The sequence below is a fragment of the Callorhinus ursinus genome, unplaced genomic scaffold, assembly GCF_003265705.2.
Source record: "Callorhinus ursinus isolate GAN/ISIS: 27379988/994484 unplaced genomic scaffold, GSC_fseal_2.0 scaffold8, whole genome shotgun sequence".
NCBI classification, from domain to species: domain Eukaryota; kingdom Metazoa; phylum Chordata; class Mammalia; order Carnivora; family Otariidae; genus Callorhinus; species Callorhinus ursinus.
Window position 1 is genome coordinate 24,962,924 of NW_027397070.1, and position 27,072 is coordinate 24,989,995.

General features: G+C 39.1%; 1 protein-coding gene across 4 annotated transcripts in view; it reads left to right on the forward strand.

Annotated features, from left to right (window-relative positions):
- The window catches only part of KLHDC1 (kelch domain containing 1), a 49,192-nt gene extending 22,423 nt beyond the window's left edge, over window positions 1-26,769 (forward strand). For 2 of the 4 annotated variants that reach the window (XM_025870517.2, XM_073895170.1), the window contains 8 exons: window positions 1,164-1,247; window positions 5,018-5,101; window positions 5,786-5,844; window positions 10,462-10,574; window positions 12,163-12,235; window positions 17,280-17,364; window positions 19,017-19,069; window positions 26,350-26,769. In XM_025870517.2, the coding sequence (XP_025726302.1) occupies window positions 1,164-1,247; window positions 5,018-5,101; window positions 5,786-5,844; window positions 10,462-10,574; window positions 12,163-12,235; window positions 17,280-17,364; window positions 19,017-19,069; window positions 26,350-26,536 (738 nt within the window). In that variant the 3' untranslated portion in view covers window positions 26,537-26,769. Of the gene's footprint in view, window positions 1-1,163; window positions 1,248-5,017; window positions 5,102-5,785; window positions 5,845-10,461; window positions 10,575-12,162; window positions 12,236-12,882; window positions 13,072-17,279; window positions 17,365-19,016; window positions 19,070-26,349 lie in introns of those variants that run through there. The other 2 variants (XM_073895169.1, XM_073895168.1) reach the window with 2 other exon arrangements.
- Window positions 26,770-27,072: the final 303 nt, after the last annotated feature.

Below are 27,072 nucleotides of genomic sequence, written 5' to 3' on the forward strand. Positions count from 1 at the left end.
AACTATTCATAGCTCAGGCTGACCTCTGTATGACAGTGAGTAAGTTGGTCGTGATATTACCTTTCCTACTTATTCTTACTGGTTAGAGAATAAACTAATGAAATAAGACATGACATAAAAATGATACCTTTTAAAAGATAACTTTAAAAACCATTGATCCGAGCACCAAGATACATAGTAGCTCTTCCATTTTACCATTCACAAGCATATATTGTTATTGTATATTGTAATGTACAATATATATGTACATTTCATGTATATCTTTTTGTGTATAGGTATTTAAAAAGATCTCTATGTATTTACATGGTTTTTGAGTTTTTAAAATAAAATAAAATAAAAGTTTTGTTACTTATAGTATTACTGATAATTTTCAGAAATATAAATTCCCATTACTTATATCTACATATTTTTACTCATTTTTTTTCTCTCCTAGTACAGTTAGGCTAAGAATCATGTCCTGATGTTTCTGGTGTACAAGTAGATTTCTTTTCATCTATATTTTAAATTAAGGGAATTGTTTAGTGTGTTTAACTTGTTTGACAAGTTCTGACAAAAATGAATAATGTAGTTCTGGCATAGAACCTAAAATTGACACAGAGGTAAGCTAAAGCAGTAATAGAGGATTTCAACAATCCAGAGATGCTAAATATAGTATAATTGCTAAATGGCTGCCCTGCTGATAATTTTGTCTCTTAGAAGGCAGGTAAGAGAGCAAGCCCAAGTTTGACCTGTAAGAACAAATTGCTTGGTTAAGTAGAAGTGATTGGAGCTTTTTGGAAAAAGGAACCATGGTCCCCTAAGGTTCCTAATTGCAAAGATTAGGAATTCTGAGCATGCACTGTAGGAACACAGATTACAAGATATAAATGTCATTTTGTCCTCTGCAATTTCCAAAGAGACAATTCTTTGAGGGAATTGGAAGATTATCAACAAGTAAATTTATGACTCACTGCAGGTAGTGCTAAGAGAAGACAAGTTGCTACTGGTTTGGAGGCCACACTTTGTGGGCCACTGGCGTGTGCATTAGCTTTATGACTACGGTAACACTTACCTCTGTTTTTATAATGGTGTCTATTATTTCACCAGTAAATATGCAATGACATTTATTACAATAACCTAAAGATTATAAAAGCTTTGAAATATTTTTAAAATTCCTGTTTTAGGAAGAACAGATCTTCTGGGGATGGCATAATGATGTTCATGTATTTGATACAAAGACACAGAATTGGTTTCAACCAGAAATTAAAGTAAGTATTGTAAAAAGTTACCTTTGTATTTATATACTCTTTGATACTTTATTTTTTTTCTAAAGATTTTATTTATTTATTTGACATGGAGAGAGGGATAGTGAGAGAGACAGCACAAGGGGTAGGGGTTAGCGGCAGGCAGGCAGAGGGAGAGGGAGAAGCAGGCTCTCTGCCGAGCAAGGAGCCCGATGCGGGGCTTGATCCCAGGACCCTGGGATCATGACCTGAGCCGAAGGCAGCCGCTTAACCAACTGAGCCACCCAGGCGCTCCTTACTCATTGATACTTTAAAAGAATATTTTTTTGCTAAATTATTTGGATTTTAGCAATTGAGTTTATAATCATATAATCCCTTGAGTACCATCACTAATAATTTTTTTTAATCACCTGTTTTTCTCCAGGCTAGCTAAGTTTTTCTAGAAAAATCTTCTAAAGTGGGTACCATCATCATTCTGTACCCACAAGTGTGATGTCCTGATTTAATGGTGGCACTTTTAAAATGTCCCTTTAGGGCACCTGGGTGGCTCAGTCCATTAAGCATCTGCCTTTGGCTCAGGTCAGGATCTTGGGGTCTTGGGATAGAGTCCCTGCTCAGTGGGGAGTCTGCTTCTCCCTCTGCCCCCCCACCCTGCTCATGCTTGCTCGCTCTTTCTCTCTCTTGCAAAAATAAATAAAATCTTTTTTTTAAATGTCCTTTTATAATCAAGTCCACAATTTTGAAAAGCCCATATTTCATAAACTCTTGAAATCTACATGCAATTAAAGCATGATAAAAATACATTATTATACTCTCTCATGTGCTGGTGAGCAAACCCAAATTCAAATTAGCTTAAGCCATAATGAATTTTTACATAGAGGGAAGTTTTATTTTGGAGTGTCTCACACAGTGGAAGAGCAGCAGGGATTAGGGCCTCAGGAGCTAGAGCAAGTTACTCAACACCATCACAACATTTTACATCGCTTTGTTAGCTTCTCTCTGATTCTCTTTGTCTGCTAGCTTCATTCTGTCTGCTGCAGACCAGCCACCTCACTTAGGAGGGAATATGGTCCTGGCTATCCAAGCAGTCCTTTCCATTGGTGCTGTGTTCTTTCAAGGTCTACAGATTAGTCCTAGAAAAGGACTCTGGCCGTATTTGGGCAGGTTCCCCCTCCTAACATTAGTCCCTGTTGCCAAGGGGGTGATAGGCTAGGCTCACATCTTAGGCCTACCCTAGGAGGCCGGGGGTTGTGGGTGATAGGTCACCAGAACTGTGCAGAATGGAGTGCTAAACAGGCAAAACCAAAACTGTCCACTAGTATGCACAAATGACATACATCCATTTGAATTTTAAGATTTATGTCTTTGTTAATGAAATAAAAGCATTTTATCTCTGTTCAGATAATTTTATGTCAGCCAGCAGGTGCCAAGAAATAGTGTTGAGACTGGATCTATTAAAACTTTCGGGCAGCATCTGTAGCCTCTCCTTCTTTAGAGAAAAAGCAGGCGTCTGCAGATCTCAAAGGCATATTTGTGGCATGTGCTTTGTCGGGGCAGCGGGCTGGCCCGGTCAGTGGAGCATTCGACTCTTGTTCTAAGGGGCTTGAGAACCAAACCCCAAATTGGGGTGGAAAAAAATTTAAAAAAAAAAAAAAAAAAAGGTGGAATGTGATCCTGAGGATAAGGGAGCTGAGGTAACTTATAATTAGTTCTTGGGCTCCTTCTTTCTCTTCTTACCTCAGTCTGTAACCCCCCTCCAACATTCTTATATTACTTTGACCCTATTTTAGTTCATATTTACCAAGATTTTCACTGTAATTTCTCTGATGATTTCTTCAAATAAGTTCTTATATTGTTTATATTTTATCTGAAAGTTCTTCTGACATGGCTGTAGCTGGATGTCTCTTCATTTTTTTAGACACCTTCTTAAAGTACTACATTATTCCCAAATATCAGCACCAAAAGACAAGGCAACATGGTAGAGTGTACCAATTATATTGGTGTCAAAGTTAAAAGAAATTGGATTTGCATTCTAATTCTGTCCTAAAAGAGCTCTGTACTTTAGATAAGCCATTTAGTGTGTCATCTATAAAATGGGAAGGTTGAAAGTGTTTTTCCTACATGGGATTTTTACCCCTTAAGAGCAATATATTAGTAGTAGGGATCTTTGAGTTATTTTCAGTATTTCAAGCAACTTAAGAAGCATTGTACATTATTTAGGCAGTTAGACACACAGATTAATGCAAGTGCCCTTTCTTTGTTTTTGTTTGGAATTACATGAATTCAGTTTATTCAGAAGCTTTAGGTGGCTAATAAATGCATTTGATAGAAGTTTGGTATTTATTTCATAATAAATGTGTATATAGTAGAATAATTTTTCCAAAATTTCAGATCAGGAATGGGGTAATAATAAAGATTTTGTCTTGCTGGAATAGCTGGGAACCACATTTCAAAAGATTCTCTCTCACTTATTTAAGTGTTAAATTGGTAATATCTGAATTATTTCTTACTGTGTTTGCTTCAGGACAGTCATTCAAGTAAGCCTGAAAAGTCTAGAGAGTTATGATATTGGTAGTAGAGCTTAAATGTCCTGTGCCCACATTCAGGAGCCAATGCGCTGAAAATGTTGAAAAAGTTCTTTCCGAACTTGGACTGAAATGCATACACAAAGGCATCCACCATGAACACATGGAAATTATTGCAGAAAATTTTTCTTTCAAATCTCATTCATTCATCTGCCCATTATATTCTCTCTTTTCCCACCAATCCAAAACTTCTCTGGAGAAAAGATCTGCTATATTTATTCAAAGTAAAGTATAGAAAAGTGTTATCAGTTAATGGGAAGAGTTTTAGTAAGCAATAAAGCACTGTTTGGCTTAAGGCAAGAGTGAAGTTCTTATTGTGGAATTTGAGACACCAAGAGTTTGAGGGGGCAGATGTGATTTTTTAGAGTCTCTGAGATCATCACACTGTGTACTGCTCACTCATAATATGAACTCTGTGGGGGAAGGGGGTGGGGAGAGAGAGTGGGAAGGAGGGAGAGAGAGAATCTTTTAAATTTGATTTTTAAATCTTTGTGTTTCAAGCTGAAATTTACATGAAATTTTATTTTGCTAAATAGTGTCAGGCATTTAAGAAAAGCACTTTAAAAAGTAAAGATCAGGGTGAGTAAATTTCATTCTTTTTTTTTTTTAAGATTTATTTATTGAGAGAAAGCGTGCACAGGAGCAGGGGGAGGGACAGAAGGAGGGGGAGATAGATACTCTCAAGCAGCCTCCCAGCTGAGCGCCCATGGAAGGCAGGGCTCCATCTCACAACCCTGAGATCATGACCTGAGCCGAAACCAAGAGTCAGACGCCGACTGACTGGGCCACCTAGGCGCCCCTAAATTTCATTCTTGAAGAGCAGTGTTTGTCTATAATCATTACTGTTTAGAATGAACTTTTGCATTAGATTTTTTTTTAAAGATTTTATTTATTTATTTGACAGATAGAGACACAGCGAGAGCGGGAACACAAGCAGAGGGAGTGGGAGAGGGGGAAGCAGGCTCCCCGCCGAGCAGGGAGCCTGATGCGGGGCTCGATCCTCGATCCCTGGACCCTGGGATCATGACCTGAGCCGAAGGCAGACGCTTAACGACTGAGTCACCCAGGTGCCCCTGCAGTAGGATTTTTATTGAATTACAGGGGTAATGGTGATTTGGTGTCAGGTATTTCTCATACTGAGTGTAGGAGTGGGACACCCTTAGAGATGTTTCAAGGCTTTGCATTGTGTTTTCTCATCTCTGCTTGCAGGATGGAGTTCCTCCACAGCCGCGAGCCGCGCACACATGTGCAGTTCTTGGAAATAAGGGCTATATTTTTGGCGGACGTGTTTTGGTTAGTGTTTTTAATGGAAATGGTATTTTTATGTGTGATTCTTCTTACAAAAAATATTTTCTGATTTTGGGGAACAAATGGCTATTCAAATTGTATAGATACTAAAATGCTGTTCAGTAATAACATTTATTTATTTTCCATCCCCTAAATATACTATACAGAGAAAGAGAATGAGATAGAGCACATGAGAGGGGGGAGGATCAGAGGGAGAAGCAGACTCCCCGCTGAGCAGGGAGCCCGATGCGGGACTCGATCCCGGGACTCCAGGATCATGACCTGAGCCGAAGGCAGTCGCCTAACCAACTGAGCCACCCAGGCGCCCCAGTAATAACATTTATTTATTTTCCATCCCCTAAACAGACTATACATGAGTCATCACAGATGATTTATAAATCATATTTTAATGAGGAGACTCCTTCACTTCAGTGCATAACCAGAAAAGTTTAATTTCTGAACATCTAAATCCTGTTAGTTTAAACCCATTTCTTCCTTTCCCCCTTGACAAATTAATTAGGTAGCTCTATATCAATTTGATTGACACTTAGCATTGTTTCCCAATATATAAACTTCTGATGTTGAGTAAAATGCAGATGGTCTATTTTTAATCTGAAATAACTTTAAAACCAAAATTTTAGCCCATGAAAAATGTAAAACACAGACTAACTTAACACACTTTTATTTTAGCAAACTAGGATGAATGATTTGCACTATCTGAACTTAGATACCTGGACTTGGTCTGGAAGGTAAGTTTGAGACTTAAGTATATTTTAATCAAAAGACGTGTGTGTGTGTGTGTGTGTTTGTGTGTGTGTGTGTCTCTTTGGGACCAAAACCCAAATTTGAGTCTCTAGAAGTGAATTAGTGTCTTTTTCCTTCAGATTATATGTCTAAGCAAAGAATATACAGATTTAAATGCAGAGTTTGTTCTTTAACTAAACTAAATAATACATGAGAATACCAGCAGTTTAAAACTGATTATGTAAAAGTGCTGGTTTTGTACTAAGTATTCTTGAGAACTGGTCAGTAGAAGAAATGAAGGAAGAGTTTATTGGGGTCATCACAAGTAAACAGATAATGAAGTAGGTAAATGTCAGATTTTAATTGTAGTTCAAAATATATATTTAACAATAGAATAAATCTATTTAGCTATCACTTCAGCTGTTCGTGTAATGAGATGGAATCAGAGCTATATATTATTCCAAAATAGAAATGCTATTAAAAATGAAACTGTGAAACTGCCAGAAAAAAAAATTATAGCAGATTGTCTTTAAAATCTTGGCATGGAAAGTTTTTCTAAAGATGGTATAAACCCCAGGGCACCTGGGTGGCTCAGTCGGTTGAGTGTCTGCTTTCTAGTCATGATCTTGGGGTCCTGGTATCAAGCCCGCAGTGGGCTCCCTGCTCAGCAGGGAGCCTGCTTCTCCCTATCTTACTGCTTGTGCTCTCTCTCTCAATAAATAAATAAAATCTTTATTTTGTTTTGTTTTTGAGATTTTATTTACTTGAGGGTGAGAGAGCAAGAGAGAGCACGAACAGTGGAGAGGGAGAGGGAGAAGCAGACTCCCCACTGAGCAGGGAGCCCGACATGGGGCTCAATCCCAGGACCCTGAGATCATGACCTGAGCCAAAGGCAAATGCTTAACTGACTGAGGCACCCCTCAAGTAAATAAATAAATAAATAAAATCTTAAAAAACTATACCAAAGTTAAAAGGCAAATTGGAAAATGCAAACAAAAAATAAATTAGAAGTCATATTTGCAGTATTTTTTTTAAAGATTTTATTTATTTATTTGAGAGAGAGAGAAAGCACCAGTGGGGAGAGGGGCAGAGCGAGAAGGAGAAGCAGGCTCCCCGCTGAGCAGAGAGCCCAATGCATAGCTGGATCCGAGGACCCTGAGATCATGACCCGAGCTGAAGGCAGACACGTAACAGACTGAGCCACCTGGGTGCACTTGCAGTATTTTTTACAGGGCTTAAATCCACAGGAACTTAGAAAATCCGTAAGGAAAAGACAAATAATCCAACAGAAGAGTGGACAAAGAAAGAACATAAATGAGCAACTCAGAGGAGAAATACAAATGGGCAAAAATTATTTTCTTTTTTAAAAGCTTTTATTTATTTGAGAGAGAGACACACACACAGAGAGAAAGAGAGAGAGAGCATGAGTAGGGGGAGGGGCAAAGGGAGATGGAGAAGCAGACTCCCTACTGAGCAGGGAGCCTGACGTTGGACTGGATCCCAGGGCTCTGAGACCATGACCCCAGCTAAACGCAGACACTTAACCAACTGAGCCACCCAGGTGCCCCCCAAAATTATTTTAAAAAGATGTTCAGGGGCGCCTGGGTGGCTCAGTCGTTCAGCGTCTGTCGTGGGCTCAGGTCATGATCCCAGGTTCCTGGGATCCAGCCCCACATCAGGCTCTCTGCTTAGTCGGGAAGCCTGCTTCTCCCTCTCCTACTCCCCCTGCTTGTGTTCCCTCTCTTACTGTGTCTCTCTCTGTCAAATAAATAAAATCTTAAAAAAAAAAGATGTTCAACCTTATAGACAATCAAAGAAATGGAACTAAAAATAATAGTTTTCATTTATCAGATAAAAATAATCACAAATAACCAGTGTGTGCTAGGTTATAACAACACAATTAGCGGGAGTATAAATTGGTACAGTTTTTCTGGAAGGTAGTTTGGCAATATGTTTAAAATGTAAAATGGGGGGGTAATATGTTTAAAATGTAAAATAAAATAAAAGTATGCAAGCCAGAGGCACCTGGTTGGGTAAGCATCTGCCTTTGGCTCAGGTCATGATCCCGGGGTCCTGGGATCGAGCCCTGCAGTGTTGGGCCCGCTGCTCAGCGGGGAGCCTGCTTCTCCCTCTCCCTGCTGCTCCCCCTGCTTGTGTTTGCTCTCTCTCTCTCTTTCTGTGTCAAATAAATAAAATCTTAAAAAAATAAATAAAACGTAAAATGGAATTTCTACTTTGACCCAGAATTTCTCCAAAGACAGTAACTGGACATGTGTGCGCGTGTGCGTTTGTTTTACAACATTATTAGAAAACCAAGAACTGGCAGTCAGTCCTCATGTTCACAAGTGGGGATTGTTTAAATCATGGTACATTTGCCCAGTGGGCTACTATGCTTCCATTACCAAAGGAAGTTATAGAAATATTCTACAACATATTAATTGAATGAAAAAAAGTTGCATCCCATTTATATTTTTTAATAAATATGTTTATATGTACATTAAAACCTAGAAAGGTAGATACCAAATTATTATAATTTCTTATTGCTGGAGGACAGGATTATAAGAGAACTCTCCTTTTTAAAAATACTTTTGTGGAAAAAAATTTTTGTGGTTGTTAAACATTTTGTAATCAATATGATTCTTAGAGTCAGCACAAACCATAAAAATATTTCCATTTTGGAAAAAATAATTATATCTTCTACAAACGGCCCACATTATTCTGGAACATTCCAGAATGCTGGAAAATGGTATCTTCTCACCTCCTAAATTAAACTTTTGTACTTAGGTTTTTATTTTTTTAAGAATAGGACAGTATTTGTTTTGGAATCCTTAGAGGTTTATCCTGGAACTGGAATGGCTTACATACATTTTTTTTTAAGATTTTATTTATTTATTTGAGAGAACGAGCAGTGGGGAGGGACAAAGAGAGAGAGAGAGAGAGGAGCAGACTCCCTGCTAAGCAGGAAACCCAATGCTTCTATTTTTCTGCTTCTATTGATATGATCATGTGATTTTTCTTTAGCTTATTGATATGATGGATTCCATTAGCTGCTTTTTGAATGTTGAACAGACTTGCATACTGGGAATAAGTCTTATTTGGTCATGGTGTATAATTCTTTTAATTTTTTGGATTTGATTTACTAATATTTTGGTGAGGATTTTTGCATCTATGTTCATGAGCAATATTGGCCTGTCGTTTTCTTTTCTTGGGATGTCTTTGTTTTTTTGTTTTGTTTTGTTTTTTAGATTTTATTTATTTGAGAGAGAGAGAGTGAGGAGAGAGGGAGAGCACAGGGCAGGGTTGGTGGGAGCGGCAGAGGGAGAAGCAGGCCTCCCGCTGAGCAGCGAGCCCGATGCGGGACTCCATCCCAGGACCCTGGGATCACGACCTGAGCCGAACGCAGACACTTATCTGACTGTGCCACCCAGGCCTACTTTTATTTTATTTTTATTTTTTTAATTAATTAATTTATTTATTTATTTAAAAGATTTTATTCATTTATTTGAGAGAGAGACAGAGAGACCGGGAGCATGAGAGGGGGGCGGAGCAGAGGGAGGAGAGGCAGACCCCCCATTGAGCAGGGAGCCCGACAGTCAGGGGCTCAATCCCAGGACCCTGGATCATGACCCTAGCTGAAGGCAGCTCCTTACCTGACTTAGCCAACCAGGCGCCCCTGCATACTTTTATTTTGAAGCTAGAGTAGCTAGCATTTTCAGCTAAGGAAGCTTGGGAAGTTGTACAGCAAGTAAACCAAAGTAAAAGCAACAACACCCAAACCCCATAATATCCTTGAAGAAATCAGCTGAAAATATAAAATTAAACATGGGCCAACAATAAAAAGTTACAGACATGAAAATAATTATGTTGAAAAACTGAAGAAGTTATATGGATTAAACAAGAATGATATGAAGTATGTGCTGGAATTAACTGGGAATTGACTTCATAATTTTCAGTCTGTGTTCTGTGACCAGGTGGAATAGAACTAAATGGAAAGATTGTTTATTTATTTTTTAAGATTTTTAATTTACTTATTTGACAGAGAGAGACACAGCGAGAGAGGGAACACAAGCAGGGGGAGTGGGAGAGGGAGAAGCAGGCTTCCCGCTGAGCGGGGAGCCCGATGCGGGGCTTGGTCCCAGGACCCTGGGATCATGACCTGAGCCGAAGGCAGACGCTTAACGACTGAGCCACCCAGGCGCCCCAGAAAGATTGTTTCAATTCATCTAAGCATTTCAGAATGTTTTTAAAATCTTAATCTTAATGCAGGTAGAGATAGTAAAATCAGCTTTTTGTAAAAGTAGTGAAGGCAGGTTTTTTTTTTTGTAAACTTTTTTTTTTTTAAAGATTTTATTTATCTGACAGAGAGAGACACAGTGAGAGGGGGAACACAAGCAGGGGGAGTGGGAGAGGGAGAAGCAGGCTTCCCGTGGAGCAGGGAGCCCGACGGGGGCTCGATCCCAGGACCCTGAGATCATGACCTGAGCTGAAGGCAGATGCTTAACTACTGAGCCACCTAGGTGCCCCATGAAGGCAGTTTTTTACTTTAATCTGAGATGATCGGAAACCTTTTATTTTGACTAACATAGTAACTAGATTTTTATATTTTTTTCCCCTTGCCACAGGATTCCTGTTAATGGAGAAAACCCCAAACATCGGTCATGGCATACTTTAACACCAATAGCTGATGATAAACTTTTTCTATTTGGTGGACTAAGTGCAGACAATATTCCATTAAGTAAGTCAATTAAAGTTTAGCCTACAATTATTCTCTCATTCTTTTTTCTTAATTGTATTTGATATGTAAGGTGTCTTTCTTTCTTTTTTAATTGTCTGGCTTACCTTTATCCCCAGCTGTATGCTTATATAAAGAATTAGAAGACCCCTTTGCTTTAGTACCTTTGGCTCTCCATGTTCTCCTGTTTCCTAGGTATATAGAAAAGAAAGGGTGATGGTTGAACCTAGATGAATTAAAGCCCCTTTCAACTATAATATTCTGTGATTCTGTGCCTTCCTGATTTTTGATCCAGATACTTACACTGTAGGCTGGAATGGGGATTAGAAGAACAGTCTTCCCCAGAAGGCTCTGGAAATATAAGGTGGGAAGGCCAGTTGCTTCTCTTTTTGTTCCAGAACTCTAAAGGAAAGTGCTTAGCCAGAATCTTTAAACTCCTGTTACTGCTGATTCCAATGGCTATGGTTTTGTAATAGGGTTTTTTTTTTCCCCAGCAGTAAAATTGTGGCATCAGGATAGACAAATGACTAAGAGTATCCACTTCTTAGTTTGATAGGTTAGATGTCTTGTGTTTTCTTAACTCAGAAGTTTTCCATGACTAGAGGGGTTTTCATAAGAAACCTCATTTATGCAATTCCATATAGGATCTGGAAACAACTTTTTATTTTCAACAACAATTTATTGAGCATCAATCAGGCAGCAAACAAACTCCAAAAGCTGGTTAGAGAAACAGGAGTTTCTAGTAGGGGATTTTAGTTATTGCAGATGATTATGCTTCTCCAATTTGAAGGTTTTTAATTAAAAGAGATTTGGAGTCTAATAAAAAACTAACATCTATTTGTTTCAGTAGGTGTTGTTTAATATCATGTCTTTTTGAGCTGTAACATTTTGAAATCCTATTTGGTGTTTTTGGTCATTGACATGTGGGGAATTCCATGTCCTAACTCTTAGTTCAGTCAGTGTCCTCCTGGGCTTAACTTCTGGGTATTATATGATACCAAGGATTATTTTGGGGCTCCTGGGTGGCTCAACTGGTTAAGCGTCTGCCTTCGGGCTTGGGTCATGATCCCAGGGGCCTGGAGTCAAGCCCCACACTGAGCTCCCTGCTCAGTGGAGAACCTGCTTCTCTCTCTGCCCCTCACCCCACTCATTCTCTCTCCCAAATAAATAAATAAAATCTTTTAAAAAAAGAATTATTTTAATTTTGTTGACTCTGGTAATGGCATTGTGGCAATGAGATGATGGCACTGTGGTTCTGTAAACATTGTATTTTTTAAAGCAATGTTTACTGAAGTATATGTGGGGAAAATGACAGGAGATCGAGGATTTGCTTCAGAGCAACTGAGCCACAAGAATAACAAAAAAGAGCTAAATGGAGCACCTGTGACAAAATCTTGATAGTTGTTGAATCTGGGGTATGTGAAGGTTCATTGTCATGGTCACTCTACTTTTGTATATCTCTGAAAATTTTTGTGAGAAAATATGCATACACACAAAAGATAGTTGCATAAATGTAGCGGATAAATTTGGGAAAAAATTTAAATTTTATCCCAAAGACCTAATCTTAATTTCTGAACTGTCATAATTACAGGTGATGGTTGGATTTATAATGTCATAACAAATGGTTGGAAACAACTTACACACTTACCTAAAACAAGACCCAGGTAAGTCTTGAAGTTAATGAATAGTAAAATAGTTAAGAATTTCTGGAGTATTAAAATATAGCACTGATTTTGTAGTGTTTGCCATTAAAATTGTAAATCATCAAGAAAGATATCTTTCAAAGAAGCTTGATGTTACCTAAGTAATTTAATTATCATTTTAATTATGTCTGATTGTTAGAAATGGCCTATTCTGTTTTCATCCATATTTGCATATTTGAAAATGTTACTCTTTTAGGTAAACTATAGGTAAATTAGGTAAATGTATAATCTTCCCTGATAATATGAAAAGGCTAAGAAATTGGAAGTATCATATAATGTTAATATTTTTGATAAGTAGACAGGAATGGGGATGGCTTTAGTAGTTACTTGTTTTTGGAAGAGGTTTTTTGCAATTTAGTGAGAAAATTACTTTCATGTTGATCAAATAGATGGCAGATTGTTATTTTAATTAACTGATGTATTCATTAATATGCATTTTTGGAAAAGAAATATGTTAATTATTTGTCATATATTATAGAGTAAAAGTTGTAGAAAAAATACATTATTAGACTACAATTGATCCTTGAACAACACGAGTTTGAATTGCATGGATCCACTTACTACATGGATTTTGTTTTGTTTTTTTAAAGATTGTATTTATTTGACAGAGAGAGACACAGTGAGAGAGGGAACACAAGCAGGGGGAGTGGGAGAGGGAGAAGCCGGCCTCCTGCGGAGCAGGGAGCCCGATGCGGGGCTCGATCCCAGGACCCTGGGACCACAACCCGAGCCGAAGGCAGTCGCCCAACGACTGAGCCACCCAGTCGCCCCTACATGGATTTTTTTTAATAAACACAGTACTGTAAATGTATTTTCCATATGAGTTTCTTAATAACATTTTCTTTTTTAAAATGTGAATGTAGTTGACGCACAGTGTTACATTAGTTTCAGGTGTACAACACGGTGATTTAACAACTCTATACATTAACCTATGCTCGCCATAATCGTAGGCACCATCTGTCACCATATGATGCTACTACAGTGTCATTGACTGTATTCCGTAGGCTGTACCTTTTATTCCCATGACTTACTCATCCATAACTGGAAGCCTGTATCTCCCAGTCCCCTCCCCCTGTTTTGCCCATCCTCCCCACTCCGTTTTCCTCTGTCAATCATCAGTTTATTCTCTGTATTCGTAGGTCTGAGTTTGCTTTTTATTTATTTATTTGTTTTGTTTTGTTTATAATGTTTTCTCTAGCTTACTTTATTGTAAGAATACAGTACCTAATACATATAACATACAAAATATGTATTAATTGACTTTATGCTATTGATAAGGCCTCTGGTCAACAGTAGGCTATTAGTACTTAAGTTTTGAGGAGCCAAAAATTATATGTCGATTTTCGACGCTGGGGGGTATCAGCACCCCAACCCCTGCGTTGTTCAAGGGTCAACTGTACAAACAAAACCACATTAGTATTGTAATTCTTTTTTTTCTAATTTGAGACAGTAGTGTAATAAAAATATATTCATAGGAAATTCAGAGTCAACACATTATAATCATTACAGTTAGTAATAGAGTTTACTCTTTTGCATGCCATGTATTTCAGAATTTTTTTTTGCTATAGATTATGTATACAAGTGTGAAGTCAACTTACTGGTATGCATTTCAGAAGTTTAATTTAAAGTGGCAATTAAGTAACTTACCTGAGAAAAAGGCCTGAAAAAATGTGTATATATTTCAGTGTCTGTAGCTATATTAATATGTATAAAACATTTAGAGTTTATCATAATTACATATGTGATTCTTATAGTTTCATGTGTAAAAATTCATTGGAATGTATTATTTTAGCAATTTGGATCTTTTGAAATGCATTTTTTAATATAAAGAGTTTTATATTAAGATATGGGAGCCCAGCGTTCTAGTCCTTGCTCAGCTACTACTTAGCTTTTTGGCTTTGGGAAAGTCACTTAAAGAAACTGAGCATTAATTTCTTCATCCCATGAAATGAGGGACTTGGATTGGAGAAGCTCTTAGTTCTCTTCCAGTCATTTAATTGTACGAATGCATTAATTTTGGACCAAAATCGTAGTAAGAATATGTTTAATTTTTAAATTGCTCCTATTTTATAATTCAATCCTTAATAAGTAATTAGAGCAACACAACTATTATTAATAATAATATCAGTTAGAACTGAGCTATGTAAAGAGATTTCTTTGAATTCAGCTGATGTGTCATGTAAACAATATGCTTTATTAGAATGTTTAGGTGATAAGTTTAGAGCAGCTGTGAGAGGACATAAATTCTCAGTCTATAGACAAAACATCAGGTTGCAAGCTAGATGTCAACAAAATCAAGGCAGGAAAGGCTTTCCAGTGTTCTTCGATGATGAAGTCCAGGCCAGAGTTTCCCTAAGGCAGATAAGACAGAGGCAGATCTATCTTCAGGTATGAGGTGAGGAGGAGCACAGGTGGGATACAGTTTAGTGTAAGGAGAACATATATGTGTGTGTGTGTGTGTGTGTGTGTACTAATTTTTTATGAGTGAGAATTTAACATCTAAATACATTTTGTGCAAACTGTTTCAAGTTATAATTTGAAATGTAAATGGCCCAATTCTCCTCTTGTAATCCTACAGCAGGGTTTCTTGACCTCAGCACTATTGACATTTTGGACCAAATTATTCTTTGTCATTAGGGGTGTCCTGTGCACTGGAGGATGTTTAGCAGCATCTTTGGCCTTCACCCACTAGAGGCCGGTAGTACTGCCCCTCCCCCACACACACACCTGGAGTTGTGACAATCAAAAATATTTCAGATATTGTCAAACGTCTTTTGGGGGCAAAAATCAGCCCTGGTTGAAAACCACTATTCTGTAGGGTGGTGCTCTCTCTTCCAGGTCTCACCTTAGTTAGAGCAAGGCTTGGTTGAAAGGCCATCTATCTAGCCATATCTAACTGCCTGTACAAGTGGCTGTCAGCAAGGACCCTTTTTTTAACGGGTCTATAAAAGAAGTCCAACAAAGTGTTGACTTACAGAGCCTCAGGTACTTCCTGACAGATCTCATGACTGTTGCCGAGGTTACACATGGCCCTCTCTCCCGGAAATTAAACGTTCCTTGTATTCCATTTCCTTTATCCAGTTCCCCATCCCCAAGCCCACACCATAATCTGGGTGTCGATGAAGACTTATATCAATTTATGTTCTAACATATAAGTTGGAGAATTGGGCAGAGTAGTTCCTAAACAAAATCTCTTATGACTCAGTTCTATCCTGGGTCCCGAGTGCAACTGTCATTGAATGTGTGAGTGATCGTTTGAGGAAAGTACTTGATGTAACCAGTTGTGCATAATCCTACTGTTTGCAGTTGTGGGAGTTAAGTGAAAAGGATAAATGTACTAAAAACAAGTTATGTGGTAATAAAATAATTGATAATGTGTAATTGGGGTATCTATTGCTTCAGCAATTTGGTCTATTAAGGAAGTCATCAAAATTCTCTCAGAGTCAAAGCAATGACTTTGTAAAATTCTTGATTTACCTTCTAAAATTGAGAACTTTACATGTATGTTTTTGTCCTGAGAGTTAGAGCTCCCAGAAATATTGAATTTTACCAAACATAAGATTATGCTTTGTAAGTAAGGTGAAATTGGAGATGACTGTGAGCTATCAGACCATTTCCAAAAGAACATTAGATGCTCTACTCTTATGAAACAATTTATTTAATAATTGAGTAAATTATGGTGGTTTTTTGTATTTGCTTTTGTTAATTAGAGTTTTTGAGCACCCACTGGATGCAGAACACCATATTTAGGCCTTTTTAAGGAGAAGCATAAAATCAGATTTCCCACGTTGCAGTGGTGTGCTGGGAAAGGGTTAACAACTGCTTTCCAGGAAAAACAAAATGAAAAGCCCAAATTTGTAGCATTTGCTGGTTTTCACCATGGCCAATTTCAAGCTCCCTCCATGATGGCACTGAACATGGATTTGGATAGAGACAGGCAGAACTGGTTTCACTGAGCCGGTAAGCCACTTCCAGCACACCACTGGCAAGTTTTATCTAAGGACCTCACGTTTGGACCTTTAGAAGATCCACACAGCAAATAATTAAAGTAGTATATAGAGTAGTTTATCTTCAAATGTAAGTCAGAAGATTATAAAATGAGCACATAAATGTTCAAAAGTGCTAACCAGGGAGGGCAACAGAGCCAGTTTGTTTGGGTATTTGGATACTTCCTGGGGATTTTGAACCTGTCTTTAAAGCCCTGAAAGAATGATTTATCATCTTAAGCATAAGAAACAGGGTGAACAAAAGCCTACAGATAGATTCTCTTAGGGGACACAAATAAATGAACTTGGCCAGAGTAGAGGGTTCATTGCGGGGCGGGGGGGGGGGCAAGAATTAAGAATTATGGGGAAAAAAATAATTGTTGATCGTGCATATAAGCTAAGAAAGATGGCACAGTTGCTTCCTGACCAGGACATATCCATGGTTAAAAACATTTGAAAAATGTTATCAGCTTAAATGTAGTCGAGAGAGACTAGAGACAAAAAAATGAGGAACAAGTCTGATATTCTGTGCCCAGAGTGATAAGTAGTGTGACAGTGTAAATGTGAAGGGATGGCCAAGTTGGGTTTGTCAGATGATGGGAAACAGAGAACAGGAAAGAAAAGTTGAAAATGTTCAAAACAGTAACGTGGCAGATAGTAATAAGAAAATTGGGGAAAAGGTCCAGTTCAGCAATAGGATGATTAGTTCCTTTTTAATTAATTTTATTTCAGTGATAATGTCTATGAGATAAAAAGGCAGAAAAAGGTTGGGGGGGTATAGTAGAAAAGAGTTATTAGGGGTCATCTCCTTCATTGACGTGATTTAATGAGAAGTTAATGTTTTAGTGATTCTAGAGGAATCTTCAAAATCTTTTTTAGGATATGCCAAAGGTTCAAGTTCAATCATGCCCATTTTGAAATAGATTAAATGTGAAGTGTGCAGTTTAAAATTGACTTATATGTCACATACAGTTTCTTTTTTCATAGTATTTTACTCTGCTTATAATTTTCAATTATAGGTTATGGCATACAGCCTGTTTGGGGAAAGAAAATGAAATAATGGTATTTGGTGGGAGCAAAGATGATTTACTTTCCTTGGATACAGTAAGAAAATTTCATATCTAAATATTTCCTCTGAGTAGTTTTATTATTCAAACTAAAATTGTTGATAGTCCCACATTGCAAAATATGGAAGAATATAAAATGTTACTCTGTAGTGTGATTAATCTTCAGAATGAGTGGCTTTTGTGAAGTATTTCAGGGTATTTTGAGTTTACAAATCAAACTAGGTCTATTAACCTCATTAGTCAAATTATTAAGAAAAGCTTTTAAAGGATGACTCTTCCTTTTCTCTTTGAGTCTCACCATAGTATGGGTGTTCATAATTGTATTAAATTAAAATATTAGCAAGTTATAATTGATATTTTATAAGAATATATATAATGCATATGTAAACTACTAAATATAGTAATAAATACTCATGAAATTTGCTACCTCACTTAATAACTAGAACACCAATGCTAGCTTCTCCCATCAAGAGGAAAGTAGCTTGAAATTTTAAAGTGTATTTTCTTTTTACTTTATGTGTCTTTTGCCACTGCTTTACCCATTTTATATTTAAGATTAAAGCATTCCAGTTTTAAAATTTGATAAAACTAAGGTCAAAGAAATAAATGAGTAGCATTTGGAGAGTATTGTTCTTTCACTCCTTGCACCTTGGGAAATTCAGAGCAAGGTGGCCACGCTCCTACTGTGTTGTGATGGGACAGGAGCTCAGGATTGGTTGCTCTGGTTTGTGGAGGACGTTTGGGAACAGCAGAACTCTGAGCTGGCAGGGACAGGAGGCATCAGCCAGAATCCAGCCACATTGGGGCCAGTTCTCTCCCTGACGTCTTTTCAGACATAGTTATCTCCGGAGTTGTGCTTGCCAAGTGGCGAAACCTGAAATGAGCTGGCTTCTCTCCAGGGGATTTGGTTTACTTTATAGTTTGGAAGCCTCCAATTTAAACGTTACGTACATTGAAAGTTTTAGAACTTTCTTTGGCTGACAATTCAGTGCTTCAACAAAAGATGAAAACCATGATTTTGCATTTAATTAAAAAGCAAATTTTGTGGTTTCTCTTCTTTTTCTTGGCGCTAGAAATTGGTAGGATAGAGTTTATCATTAAAATAGGAATCCTGATTAAAATCATGATCATAAGTTATGAAATTTTAAAGACTTATTTGAAAGGATTAGGGACATTTTTCTGCTGATTCTTCCACATTAACTTTTAGATGAGAGAATCATTATTCAAAAAATCTTCTGGATCTGAGATTTCCAAATGAAGAATTCCCAGGGCATCCTGGGACCATTTGGAAAAGAGACAAGATAAGGAGATTCTAAAGTAAGAATCATTTGGAAGAGGAAAGTTCTGCTTAAAAACAAAAAAGCTTGAAAATCACTACTTTTCTGATTTTGAACTCACTGTTCTAAGAGAAAAATATGTATCTGAGTTTTAAATTTGCAATTGTGTAGGTTGTTGTTAGGTAAAAACTTGGTCACTGAGAAATTGTAGCGATGTACCCACAGTTTGTGTGGCTAGCAGGTGTGTGTCTGTATATGTATGGTGTGTGTGTGTTTGTGAATAACTAGAGGGAGAGAGATTTATTTGCTGCTGTACATAACCTCTTTTACATTTACAAAATAAAAATATTAAATTATTAATGCATTTTTATTCTTTTAAACACCTTGATAATTCTTTTTTTATGTTGATTAGGGCCACTGTAATGATTTATTGATCTTTCAAACACAGCCTTATTCACTACTCAGGTAAGTAAATTCATTTTATGTATATATATGTTATATACATATATACATATATACAAAGGAAGATGAAAGAAATTAACATATCTTAATAGCAAATACATATATTGCATATATATACTATTTATTATATATATATAGCTATATACATATATATGCTATTAAGCTATGGTATGTATATGCTATTAAGATATAATTTCTTTCATCTTCCTTTTTGGGAAGTGTGATAATTTTTCAAGGAATTTATGACTTGAATTTAAGAAAATGTTTACATCTTCCTAAAAGTATAATCATATTTGTAATAGTGAACCATACACAAATGTGATTTTTAAAAATTAAAATATACAGTACAATCATATTTTTATTTTGTGCATAAAACTGCATTTAGTTCATATGGGAATATTAAACATACTGTATTTCCTTGATTCTAAGCCTGAAATATTTCATATTTTAACTTTTCTGAAATCAGTGTGTGTCCAATAATAGACACACATATATATGCATTTAATTTAGTAGAATTTCTTTTTTTTTTTTTAACACCAAAGCTGTTATTAAAGTGGTGGCATGCCTTATAGTGTCTTAGCTCATACACTCTTGCTTTAAAAGGAGTATATACAAGGTTTAGTTGGAAGATTGTGGAAAAAAAATCCGTTTCTGCCTGTGAGGGTCAGGAGGAAGGATCTGAGTGAAGTAGAAGTTGCCCAATGACCAAGTGTGTGTTTTTTTTTTAAGATTTTATTTATTAATTTGAGAGAGAGAGTGAGTGAGAGAGAAAGAGAGAGAGAGAGCGCGCACGAGTAGGAGGAGGGAGAGGGAGAAGCAGACTCCCCGCTGAGCAGGGAACCCGGTGCGGGGACTCGATCCCAGGACCCCGAGATCATGACCTGAGCAGAAGGCAGACACTTAACTGAGTCACCCAGGTGCCCCCCAAGTGTGGTTTTTTTTATCCAGGGGAAATAACGGGTGAAGGCATGTGAGAGAGAAGCTGACATGCTAGATGTCAAGGAGTGGTCTGTAACATCCAGACATTCTACAACTTGAACCATTCAAAAACCACTGGACCAGCTCACACTGGACCATCCTAATGTCTTAACTGTGCCTTCTGTTACTACAATGGTTCCTTCTGTTACTTCATGTTAGAATCTCATAGGGAACCTCAAAAAGTATTGATGCCTGCGTTCCACTCCCACATGTTATGATTTAATTGGTCTGGCGTGTGGCCTGAACTTAGGAATTTTTGGAAGACCCCAACATAATTCTAATGTGCAGGCAGAGTTTGGAAATTGCTGATGTCATGATTAAACTGTCTTGTATTGTTACTTAACTTTTGCTGTGAACATAACTCCTTTCCCTAAGTAGATTGCAAGTTCCTTATATGCAGGGATCAAAAAATATAGTATTTGAGTGCCTACCATGAGAAGGCACTATGCTATGAAGTGAAAAGTCATGCTCTTTCCCTTAAATTGCTAGTAATATAGAAGGCAGGCTTTCAACAACTATAAAAGAAAAATAAAATCGCTTTAGGAGAAGCATATACAAAGTTAATGAGACTATTGGCAAAGAAGACCCTCTACCCTTGTGGTTAAGATGGTGAGGGTAGAGGAGTATTTGCAGAAGAAGAAGAATTTGAGACAATTTGCTACGAACAAGCAGTGCATGGGTGTTAGTACAAGATATACAAGTATGGTATGTTTTGGAAACTGAATTCTTGAGTGTTCCTAGACGCAAGCATGAGGTGGGGAGTTGGACAAGAAATCAGAAACCATATATCATCTAGAGCCTTTGTGTTTCATGCAGATGAGTTTACATTATCTTGTGGGAGATCAAGAAGCATTGAAAAATTTGGAGCAGAAGAATGAGATGATCATATTACAAGTTAGAAAGCTCCTTTGAGAACAATGTGGATAAGAGATTGGAGGGATATGTGACTGTGTAAGGAAAGTAATAGAGTAATAGAGTCTTGCAGTGATCAAGCACAAAGTGGGGCTGACCTTGAAAGTGGCCATGGAGCTGGAGAAGGGATGGAGGTAGAATGGGCTTGGTAGGAAAAGAAGAGGGAAGAATTAATAATAGACAGTCCGTGAAGAAGGAAGTGAGTTTGAAGGTGGGATAGCGTAGAAAGATGAATTTGGTTTGGAGCCTTTTGAGCTTGAAGTACTCATGGTATCTTTAATGGAGCTATTTATTAACTAGTTAAATATATGGAGAGGTGTCTGGGCTAGACATAAAGAATCATTGGAGGATAGGGGCTCCTGGGTGGCTCAGTTGATTAAGCATCCAACTCTTGATGTCAGCTCAGGTCTTGATGTCAGGGTCATAGTTCAAGCCCCATGTTGGGGCATGGAGCCTACTTTTAAAAAAAATCATGGGTGCCTGGGTGGCTTGGTCAGTTAAGCGTCTGCCTTCAGCTCAGGTCACAATCCCAGAGTCCTGGGATTGAGTCCCACATCAGGCTCCCTGCTCAGTGGGGAGCCTGCTTCTCCCTCTGCCTGCTGCTCTGCCTACTTGTGCGCGTGCTCTCTCTCTCTCTCTGTCAAATAAGTAAATAAAATCTTTTAAAAAAAAAGAATCATTGGAGTCTAAATGGGCATGTGTTAGCTCTGCCAAGAAGAGTTTTGAGAGTAAGGATGAAGCCAACAACTGAGCACTAAGAACTCATAACATCTGAGGAGTTAGAGGAAAAGCGGCACAGGAGAATGAACAGGGAAGTGAAAGGTGAACCAGGAGGTAATGGGAGTGCGAAATGGAGGGAGGAAAGAACCGAAGACGGAGAGACTACGTATTGTAAAGAGGTCACAGAACATCTGGATTGAAATGTGCCATGGTGTTTGGCAGTAATCACAAGGATCATTTCTGCAAGGCCCACAGGAAGGGTTGAGCAGCACGGGTCTGAACCACACAGGTTCACTTATATACAGGTTTTTTTCCAATAAATCTGCACAGCACTCTAAGTGTATTTTCTCTTCCCTAGGATTTTCTTTCTTTCTTTTAATATTTTATTTATTTATTTGAGAGAGAGAATGAGTGGTGGGAAAGGCCAGAGGGAGACAGGGAGAAGCAGGCTCCCCGCCGGGCAGGGAGCAGATGCGGGACTCCATCCCAGGACCCTGGGATCATGACCTGAGCCGAAGGCAGACGCTTAACCGACTGAGCCACCCAGGCGCCCCTCCCCTAGGATTTTCTTAATAACGTTTCTTTTTTCCAGTTTACTTTATTGTAAGAATACAGTATATAATATATAACATATAAAATGTGTATTAACTGTGTTATCCATAAGATTTCCAGTCAACAGTAGGCTATTAGCGATTAAGTTCGGGGGGAGTCAGAAGTTATGTGTGGATTTTCTACTGCGTGGGGCCTGGGTGCCCCTAACCCTCTCGCTGTTGAAAGGTGACTGTATTTGTTTATATGCTGACAGGCGGACGCAAGATAATGAAGGAAAAATTGTCAGAGCAGGGTCTGGAGAAGGTGGATTTTAGTCAACAGGTAATTGAATTAGTTGTTGAGGAGAAAGAAGAATACTGTAAAATAATGAGGGAAGTAGGCCTATGAAGGCAGAGGACTCTGTTGGCTGGACGGTGGGGGACAGGGCGCTGGCAAGGTTTTCCTTGTGAGTGAGGTCGTCGGGGAAAAGGAGAAGAGGTGAGGATCCGAACTTACGGGTGGGAGGGGGAGACTGGGAACCGCGGCCGCAGCGGCTTCGAGAAGGCCCGGACGGGGGCCCCGGGAACACGGCCGAGCCCTCGGGGGCCCGGCTGAGGCGGAGGTGGGAAGAGAACCGGCAGGGACGGTCCGGCCGCCGAAGCGCGCTCTGCTCCAGCGGCACGAAGCTGCCAGGTGGCCCGCGCTGGACGGACACGGTGCCGAGGGTCTGTGTCCCCCCCCCACCCCCCACCCCGGACTTTAGCCCGGACGGCTCGCCGAGGCACGGCGGGGAAGGGGAGTAAAGTTGCTGGCAAGAGAGTGAAGTGCGGACGGACCGGGCAGGGTAGGAAAGGAAGCTAAGCCGGAGGGACCGTGGTGTGCGGAGAAGCGGGCCGAGCGCGGGGAGCAAGGGAGGGCGCGGATGAACCGCACCCAGGGCTGTGCGGCAGGGGCAGAGCTGGAAGGGGAAGGTTTCCGAGGCGGTCCTGAGTGAGGCTGTAAAGCCTACAACAGGTTTTCCACACGGAGTCGGCAAGGACCGGGGGAGAAGGAGCCGTTAACAGCGGCGACCCCCGAGGCGAAGTGACGCCGCCCGGGGGCCGCGGGAGGAGCGAGAGCCGCGGCGCGGGGTCGGGGCTCGCGGAGACGCGGGCGGGCTGCTGGCCTCTCTAGAAGGCTGCACAGAGCGGCGTGCAAGAGAGCAGTTGGAGCGGGGGCCGGGAGCCCGCGGGGCGGAGTGTTTGCGGACACGACTGGGGTTCCAGAAAGCACGGGGTTTGGATGGGCGCCTGAACAGCGATGGGGAAGATGCCCCAGCAGAGAAATGAGGGAAACCGATAGGACCGAGTGGATGGGCTTGTGTTTGAGGTTGGGACGGAGGCGGGCCCTCCGTCAGGATCCTTGGTGGCACCCTTAGCCCCTAGTACTGTGCTGCCCCGAGTGCCTATACGCCGTTCCCATGCTGAGCCTATTCCGATGCATCGAAACTTGAATATAAAAGGGGCGCCTGGCTGGCTCAGTCGGTGGAGCATGCGACTCCTCAGGTCAGGGTTGTGAGTTTGAGCCCCACCGTGGGTGTAGAGATCACTTTAAAAAAATCTCTTTTTAAAAAAACCTTGGATATAAAACTAAACCTTGAATTTGGCAGGAATTTAGTGGTATTACTGGGTGAGGCATATCGGCCACACCCCGCAGTCCACAGTGTAGCCAGAGCCATCTTTTTATTTTAAATTTTCAGTCAGAAGACATTAGCACTTCCGGTGTTGAGACACTGGGAAAAAACAAAAGATGAATAGGATGTGGGTCCTCATCTCAAAGAACTTACATGGTCTGATGTATTTGTGGGCTTATGCTCGTCATACATTGGGTTGCATACATAGTTTTAAAAAGAAATACCTCAATTATTTATTCTGATAAAAATAAGATGTATTTAACAAGAAAATTCATACAACATGAAAAATATATGGTAAAAAAAATGAGCCGTCATCTATAATGATCATTGTTAAGAGTTTGATGTCTATCCTCCCACACTTTAAAATGAAAAATGTGGTGGATTTAACCATGCCAAGAGGTCATTGGACCCTTAGCGAGAGCAGTAGACATAGAGGTGTGTGTGTGTGTGTGTGTGTGTGTGTGTGTGTGGAAAGGGTCAGATTATGCATCCTGTTTATAATCTGCTTTTGGAACTCATATTGTGGATATATTTCATATAGATATATAATCATTCAGTGACATAGATCTATATTTATGTTTGTAATGACTGTACAGTATTCTATTTCATGGAAGTATAATTTACTTACTAGTCTATTAATATATATTTAGGATATCTACAATTTGGACCATTATAAAAAATTACATGTATAATATTCTTGTATATGCTTTTGGAAAGCTTGCATATCTTCTCAGGAGGAAATTCCTAGAAGGGATGTTGGTGGATCAGGGCATATGCACATTTCATACTGTGATGAGTCAGTGGCTCCCACTGCCCTTGGACAAACTGCCAGAACTATATTTGAACCTCTCAATTGCAGTTTCTGTAATAAATTTTAATTTCTCATTTCTAGGGCTTTGCAGTGGTGGTTCCTCTCTCATAGACTACTTTTATTTAGTTTGTTGAATCCTCAAGGTCTCAGCTCGGACATCCCATCTGGAAGTTTCCCTTGCTGCAGTTGTCTTGGCTCTTCTTCCCTAGAACCCTGTACCTGTCATGGAAATTTTCTGCTTTCTCAGTCACAGCATTATTTATCTTCACTAAATTGTAACCTCCTTGAAAGTTGAAATAGTGGGGGGGGCGCCTGGGTGGCTCAGCTGGTTGAGCGTCTGCCTTCCACTCAGGTCATGATCCCAGGGTCCCGGGATCAAGCCTGCTCCCCCCCAGGGCTCCCTGCTCAGCAGGGAACCTGCTTCTCCCTCCCTCTCTCTCTGCTCTTTGCCCCACCATCCCCCTCATTCTCTCTCTCTCTCAAATCTATTTTTTAAAAGTTGAAATGGGGATTTTCTCAAAATTGGGTTTCCTCCTCCTAAGTAGTGTACGCAAATAAATATTTGTTGAATCAGTGAATGAATAATAATGACGGAGTGCATCTCCTCATCTGACTCATGGCTGCCTTGCCTCATGGACGAGGACTGGGTTCAGGAGCCCTTGTGTTATCAGAGCAGCAGAGTTAAGTTTACCTCAGGCATAAGATTCATGTTGTTTGCTTGTGCTTCTCCTGTATCTGTGTAGAACATTTTCACTCTCCTTACTTAGAGTTTTCACAGAGTAGAGAGAAAAGGCTTCGTGAAAGCATAGAAGGAGATATAAATATCTAGAGTGTAAGTCCTTATAAAGGCTCGTGCCAGCCGAGGTTAACTACAGCAGAATCAAATGAATCTATCTTTAAAACTTTTAAAAAAGATTTACTTACCTTTTTGATTTAAAGTTTATCTGTTGAAATAGATGCTTCCTTGATAGTTCTCAATCAAGTTTCTTTGGTTTTAAAATACAAAAGCCTCTTCAACGTAGCTTCAGATAAGGAGGGAACTATATTTAGACGGACACACTCTCTAGGAGAACCAAAGGGGACAGAGTGAACATGAGGGCCCCGGAAGGGGAAGACCTCAGGTGGTCTCTCGTGGGCTCTTTCTATATTGCTGTTCCACTCATTCGTCTCCCCAGACCTGCTCTCTGGGTTGGTGTAAGTCAGGCGTGCCAGTGCAGGGAGTTACGGCGCCCGCGTGGGGAGGATGGGTCCTGTGGCATAAAAACGGATGTTAGATCCTTCCTCTTGGGGTGATGGAAGAAAAAGATAGTTCTCAGAGAAGATTAAGTGGTTAGTGGACTGGAAGGGTAAACGAAAAACGATCTGCTATAGACTAACCTGCTTTGAAATTAAGTCTGAATCTTTTCTGCTTAAATAACATTATGCGTGGTGCATGGTAAGTTGTGATTGCTGTTTCCATTGGATTTTGGCCAGATATGGCCTCTATGCTATAAAGATATGTAATTACTGTGGTGCCCTGGGAAGGACATATATCCTATCATGTTCCAAACACTACAGAGGAAATACATTATCATGTAAAAATTTTAAAATACTTACATGTATAAATATTTTATAACTTAAGGTTCAAAAACTGATAATTCTGTTATGTTTTATTTACAGGTCATGCCTTGACTGTATTGGCAAAAATGCCATAATTTTAGAAAGTCAGATATCTTTATTACCTCCTAAACTTCTGCAACAAGTACTCAAAAAAATAACATTTTGGACTGCAGCTAATCACCGAGAAGAACAAAGAGCCCAAAAAGAAGAAACAGAAAATAAGTATCAGTGGATCACTAGCAATTAAATTGTTATATACTCTGTATATTTAATATGTGTAAACATTTTAATCAGACTGTGTATTCCCCCTCCCCAAATTGGAGGCTTTATTTAGAAGATAAAATTGGAAACAAAAATGCTATGTTAAAGTGATTGTATGTCATGGAATATATGGGAATAAGATGTTAACAGAAGATTAATTTATATTTGTAAACTAATTTCCTAGTAAGCTGCAGAAAGAAATATACTTTCTGAAAGTAAGTACAATTGTAAGATATTTTTAACTCACTGTACACTCTTTACTGGGAAGTTGATATGAATTTCAGGAGAATGAGAGATTGACCCAAGGACTGTAGAAATCCCCCAACATCATAATAGATAGATAAAAACACTATACATCAACTTTCGGAAAGAATGGATTTTCTCAGGCCACTTTGAAATTATCTACAGCTTCTCATTATATAACCCAGTTATTTAAAAACTTCTCCTTGAATAATTGATCCAGCTGGGCAAAATGATAAAATGGGCAAACACTGGTATGTGTTTAGTACTGGCCTCCTGCCC